Below are 6,817 nucleotides of genomic sequence, written 5' to 3'. Positions count from 1 at the left end.
TTGTGACAACTCCACAGCCTCCTCACAACTTTTAGACAGCTAAACTCTAAGACACCGTATTAACTCATTCTGGACCACTCTTCCAGAGGCAGCCAAAGCTAGGCAGGAACTGTTAAAATGTGGATACAAAAAGTCTTGTACAAAAAGATGCAAGTGTGTCAAAGCAAATCTCGAGTGTACACAGATGTGCTTCTGTTCAGGACAGTGTAACAGAGAATAAGCAAGCAAATCTGATCATATGAGACACTGACAAAGATCATTTAATGTTTTAACATAATGCATGATACACCATTGGATTGCCTTTACACGGCATACGCGCGTGCCTTCTATTGCGTGCACTGCGTCTTCATGAAATCTGATGGAACGACGTTTTGGCGGGCGCGCAGGCGTACCTTCCAAAGTGTAACAGAAATTATGAACTGAAGTATAGATGGCATACTTAAGTTTTCATCATAATTTTTTACGTGTTCTACCCAGTTCTTTGACCTAAAATACATTTTATATTCTATTTGTTTAATTTGAAGATGTATGTTAGGATATTTCATGTTTTCCATCGGGTTCCTTGACATAAAAACAGGTATAGATAAATAGATCCTGGTAATCGTGGCACGTATAGCCATTTCATGGCAAAGAAATGCGTTCGTGGCAGCCCTTTTGGATTTAATTTTTTTGGTGGGAAGATGTTATGATAGATCACATGTGTTCTATACCCGTTCCATGGGGTTCATTGACCTCAAAATATACGTATAGAGACCAAGATCATGGTACTTGGGGCATTTACAGCTGATTTATGGGCAAAACTGTGTTTTGTAGCGGCCATTTTAAACTTTTTGGCGGGAAGATTATGTCTTATGATATTTGACATGTGTTTTCTTGCATTCTTTGACTTCAAAAAGATAGGCATATACACCAAGATCATGGTAATCGGGCACTTGCAGTTGATTCATGGGCAAAAACATTTTTTATAGCGGGCATTTTTAATTTTAGATTTTTTGGCGGGAAACGTTGGTGTGACATCGTGTTTCCCGCAATTTTTGAAATCAGCAAACTCAAAACCCCCTAGAGCAAATTTTCATGCTTCTTTCCAGAAGTGCACACCTCAGACACATATCCGCCCCACTACCAGCAGGCAGGGCGGGGTGCGCCGTTGTCATGTTTGTGGTGTGGCATCGTTGACTAACCACGCTATCGCACCGGAGCCGGAACGAACGCCGGGTTGGGTACTACGGAGTGAGCGCAGTAGCACTGAGGCGCTCTGGTGGCTAGCGGAGTCCGGGTGGCAACGATACGGCCATGTCAACGCATCCGGACATACTAGGTGAGTGTTCTTACCTAAGGTTATTGCTAGTCACTACGTGTCGACCGGTGGCGCCATCGGGTGTCGCGGAGAGACACGAAACGCTACACCTTATTTGGCAGATATTAAGCGTGAGTGATGACAGGTCTTCTGCTATGCCACGTAGAGATTTTGTTTTATTAGGTGTACTACGATTATTGTCATTACTGGTTGATGTACGTTCTCTAAATTAAAAATACAGGTTCAACAAAATATTATTTCTTTTATTTAATAAATGCTACATAGCTTTATCTGCATGCAGAGCATGTCATGTAGGACACATATCGCCATCTATTGGCTGATTATTAATTATGTATTTATTATTATTATATTTTATATTATTATGATTATATATTAGTATTAATTATATATTTATTATTATTATTATATTTTATATTATTATGATTATATATTAGTGATACATCAGCTAGAGGCAGCCTAAATTATACAGAGCCATCGGGATTCATTTTAAATGTCAAGCCATATAAACGGAAAAATGGACATCACCTACTCTCTAGATTCGATCATCGGCTGCAAGGCTAATTATTCCTTCCTGTCATGTACTGAGCTGGGTTTCCAGTAATTGCCGTACAGTGTTTCTAGTGATACGCCATCTATATAATATACGGCCATGTAAACTAGACGTAAGTCGCGTTCACACGGTCATGGTTTGGCTCGAGCCAAATGGGCTAAATTTGGCTCGGGCCAAATTTGGCTCAGGCCGGTTTGAGTCGGAGCGTTCACACGTACGCAAGTGAATACTGTCTGTCAAATTCAAATTCAAATTCAAATTCAAATAAATTTTATTGCGCAAATATCTCACAGATACTGGCGAGATGGCGTTGTGTACGATTCAGAGTGTTTACTTCCGTTCCTAGTTCAATTATCAATCTGGTAAACGTGCATCCTGATCAAATTTGTCGAATTTTTATACTGTTTTAGACTTTAATTCGTTGAAGTACACGTTCGACACTCGCGGCATCTACCGCTCAACCGATTCTACCGCTCGACCGCTCGCCGAAAGCTGGTGCTAAAATTTGGCTCGGGCCTGGTCCGACGTTTTCGATGGGACCAAATTGGCTCGTGCCAAATTGGCACGGCCCGAAAAACCGTCCGTGTGAACGCTCGGCTCGAGCCAAATCTGGTGCGGGCCTAATTAGGCTTAGGCCAAAAACGTTCGTGTGAACGCGCCTGTAATAAATACGTTGTACATCCGGGTGCTCTCGGACAAATGGCAGTTCTAAATACAGAAGTGTTTTGTGTGACATCCGTCTTCTTCGTCTTCCTTCTCCCTGCATCTCGGATAGAGAACATAATATTGACGACGAGTTGAGGAACTATAAGGTGTCATATCATGTTACTAATAATAGTGCTCATTGGTACTCGGAAGGTGGCAGCACGGTCCAGCATGAGCACTGGGGGTTTGTGGCGAGGCGGGAACCATTACTAGCCTGCGGTGTGGATGAGTAGAACGTGAACAATAAATGGCTATGTTTAAACTGGACTTCCGTCTTATATATTATGACAAGATATTGTTACAGGTATAGAACCCAATGAGGTGCAGTTTACGGCCGGGGCCCGCTTCCTTTGCGATGAACGTGAACGAAACAATGGGTGTCATTCCAGTGCTGTACATTGTCGTGTACATTCGGATGGTGTGCATGCTGTTGCATGGGAGGACTGCCGCTGTGTGTAATTTACTAAACGGTGCTGCAATTTTACTGAGATTATGGCTACTACTATGATTGGAGCTGTGGGGCCATATGAGGCTGATGCTGACTTAAGGGTTTCGACCAGTATGCTGAAAGAGTCAACCTGTTCATGGAGGTCAATGGAATCAAGAAAGATGTGAAGGTGCAAAGTTTTCTAGCCATCATCCGAGCCAGTGCATATGGTGTGTTGAAATTCACCTTGGTAGATCACGCACGTGGGTAGATCACGCTCGTGGGTAGATCACGCACAGTGGGTAGATCACGCTCGTGGGTAGATCACGCACGTGGGTGAATCACGCTCGTGAGTAGATCTCGCACGTGGGTAGATCACGCTCGTGGGTAGATAACGCCCCTGGGTAGATGACACGCTCGTGGGTGGATCACACACGTTGGTAAATCACGCTCGTGCATAGATCGCATGCAAGCTGTCATTGTAACGTTGGAATGATGCGTTGATGTCGAAATAATGTAGAAAAAGATCCAAACTTGTGTGGTAAACTGTACAATCTTTAATCCTCATACACCGTGTAGCCACCTCATCAGTCAATCACACAAACAGACAAAGAACGCCGCACACGCGCGGTCGCACGAGCGCGTACTCTCGCGACCAGCCCCAGAATCTCCAATCTCCAATCCCCTTCCTATTACATCTCTCTCTCTATATATTCGCCCAAAACTCCCTACATCTTGATCGCACATGTCACCCGTCTTGTCCAGTTCCAACCGTTCCCCTCATTTCACAATCACCCTAGAAACTGCCTAACCTAGAACGCGCTTATCCAACTCCCTGTAACATCAATGTAGCCGCCCATCTGGTTGAGCGACGCTGTCTAGCTGGACTATATGGCTAAAACAACTACCCGTCTAGCTCCACTGACTAATTCATGTAACGCGTATAAAATAGACGTTTACATCATGATGCATCATTGCATGCTACGCTGTCGACTCTCTGAGATCCTCCCTGAGATCTTCAACTTCTTCGCACTACAACAATTAGTGGAGGATGCGGGTAACTTCAGCCATTCTTCGCACTACAAAACTTACATGGTTTTACAAGGCGGATTATCTTGTAAATTTGAAATTTTGTTATCGAACTCCTTTCTGTCTTCTAGATCTTTTAATACGTTTTAAGATACAATAAGATACATACGATACAACTTCCTTAACTCTAGGAAAATTTGTATAACTTTAATACAAGTTCATAACTCGATCCAAGACATTTTTCTAATTTCAAGAAACATCACTTCAAAGACAACCTCTGAACACAAAGATATATATGCTTAACTCCAAGACAACTTCCTTACTTAAATCGACAAATAACCTTTAAGCCACAATATGAACTCTAACATCAATTCGTCACTTTAAGACAATATCATAACCCTACGACAACATCTTAATCCTACGGCAGATTCTTAAGTCAGGGTCAACATGAAATGCTTAAGACAACTTTTAACTTTAACAAAACTTTTTAATTTATTTAAGACAACTGCTGGATTCCAGAACAACTTAATGAATCTGACTCTACGTCTTAACTCTCACGTCTGAAGTTGAGGTCTCGATCGTAAGACAGCTTGTCAACTCTTATTTAAGACAACTTCAGAACTTTGTGACAACTCCACAGCCTCCTCACAACTTTTAGACAGCTAAACTCTAAGACCCCGTGTTAACTCGTATATCGGTTTTAACTCCACGACAGCTTCTTTACTGTAAGGCAGCTTCATAATTCTACGACTACATTTTTACTTCAACACAACTCTCAACACTAAAACAACATCTTACCTCTAAAAGAAACTTCAAATTTTGAGACAACTTTTTTACTCAAAGACAACAATCATAACTCTAAGACAAGTAATGAACTCGAAGACAACGTCATAACTTTAAGACAACTTCTTAACTTTAGACAGCAATCCTAACTCTAAGGCAACCAATTAACTTTGATACAACTTCTTTTACTGTTACATTTTTAATTATAAGAATACTTTTCAACTATGAGACAACTTATTAACTATAAGACAACATCTTAAGTTTAAGACAACTTCTTTTCTCGAAAATACCTTGAATTTTTCTAACTGTAAGACAACTTCTTATGCATAACACAACTTCTTAAATCTAAAACAAATTTTAACTATAATGCAGCTTTATGACGACATCTTGACCCTACAGTTTTGACAATTTTAGAACTTTATGAAAACTTTCTAACTCTCTCTCTCTCTCTCTCTCTCTAAATATATATATATTGATGTGCCGACAACTAGAAGCATGATCTTTGACTTCTTCATTATAGCATCGAAAGTTGACAATTCCTCTCTCTCTGCAGCTGTTGCTGCCGCCATTCTTACCGTGTGGTCCCAAGCAATCTTGGAAATGATGATGTAGCAGTAAGTCATGATGATAAATAATATAATATAGTTAATGATCAGAAAGGCCACGAAACCGGACGTGAGCTCTTGGTCGGCATTGCACGTTGACAGCGGGCCCCAGCTATATGCTACATCAATGCCTGCAACAATACCAGAGGCTAGTGCGTACAGAAAGCACAAACCCATGAGAATGCAGGTGCGCTTAACAGTCATTAGCTGGTTGTAGCGTAACGGATGTACGATTGCCACGTACCTGTTGATCGTAGACAGTCCGATGCCAACCACGGTCGCTTGAATAACAATGGCTGCGTAGACCAGGAAAAACACGCAACGAAGCCTTGTTTGATGAGGAGTAAAGACTAGGATTGGTGCGAGTCCCATTATGAAGTCATAACAGGCCAAATTAACGATCGTGAGGTTCGCTGGTATTTGCAGTCGGCGAATCTTTGCTATGGTGATAATCACGAGACCGTTTCCCACCAGTGTGAGTGCACTGGTTGTCGCAAACAACAATAATACCAGCGCTTTGTCTAACGTTGGTGTTTGGTAGAAATACACGTTGCTAAGAGCATTTCCATCTTCACCATCTTTCTGACTACCTATCGGGTTGCTGTCGTTGTCAAATCGGGTTCCATTCATCGTTGTTGATATTGAAACCGTCTTCGTTTTCTCGTTCCTTGCTATATATTCTCGTTTTGAAGCGGTTGTTGGGCACGCTAGGAAACGCGAATTATTTGGGTCCAACTGAAATCTATCTGCTGTTTAAAGAAGTCTGTGTGGCGAGTAGATTATTGATCAGTCAGTCAGATTGTCTTCGCTTGATGACGAAACAAGGGTCAGAATTTCACACCGTTTCTGCTATATATTCTCGTCTTAAATAGAAATTGTTCACAAAGATCTGAAACGTGTTGTCACGCTTAGCCAAAAGCTAGAACCTTCTACTAGGACTCGCAGGTTGCAAACTATCAATTCCCAGCACCCTTTTATTTATATAGTTCTGCGTGTGCGCGTGAGCATCAACTCACAACGCCCCAATAAGATCGTTGAACCAAACAAGTGCTGTCACACCTAAAACTGACAGAAAATCTAAAATCAAATAAAGAAACAATCTAGTTTATTATAATATACTAACATATAGTAATATGGAAGTGTGTAGGGACAGAACTATGCTATTACCTAGTCATTCGTGTGATTACGCATTACCGCAGTAAAAATTATTATTTCTGAGTACGATGGCCAACCATACACTTCTTGCTTTTTACTGCGTACGCGTGATTTGATTCGCCAGAATTGATATGATTGACCAACCTATTATCTAGTGGGGCTCATAGAGTCTATGTCCCCCAGGGTACTGCCGGAACGTACCCTGGGTACGGTCCGGTATACCGGAACGTACCCTGGTCACTATT

The 6,817-nt window shown here is 41.6% G+C and overlaps 1 protein-coding gene across 1 annotated transcript; it reads right to left on the bottom strand.

Moving 5' to 3' along the window:
- Positions 1-3,981: 3,981 nt before the first annotated feature.
- Positions 3,982-6,047, bottom strand: LOC106818709 (beta-2 adrenergic receptor-like). The gene is made up of 2 exons (XM_014823386.1): positions 5,388-6,047; positions 3,982-4,032 (listed from the first exon to the last, which is right to left on the bottom strand). Exons 1-2 carry the CDS (start codon positions 6,045-6,047, stop codon positions 3,982-3,984), a joined length of 711 nt encoding a protein of 236 aa, XP_014678872.1.
- Between the last annotated feature and the right edge of the window lie 770 nt (positions 6,048-6,817).

The sequence above is a fragment of the Priapulus caudatus genome, unplaced genomic scaffold (genome assembly GCF_000485595.1).
Source record: "Priapulus caudatus unplaced genomic scaffold, Priapulus_caudatus-5.0.1 Scaffold2447, whole genome shotgun sequence".
Taxonomy (NCBI): Eukaryota; Metazoa; Priapulida; class Priapulimorpha; order Priapulimorphida; family Priapulidae; genus Priapulus; species Priapulus caudatus.
This window is presented reverse-complemented; position numbering and strand designations above follow the sequence as displayed.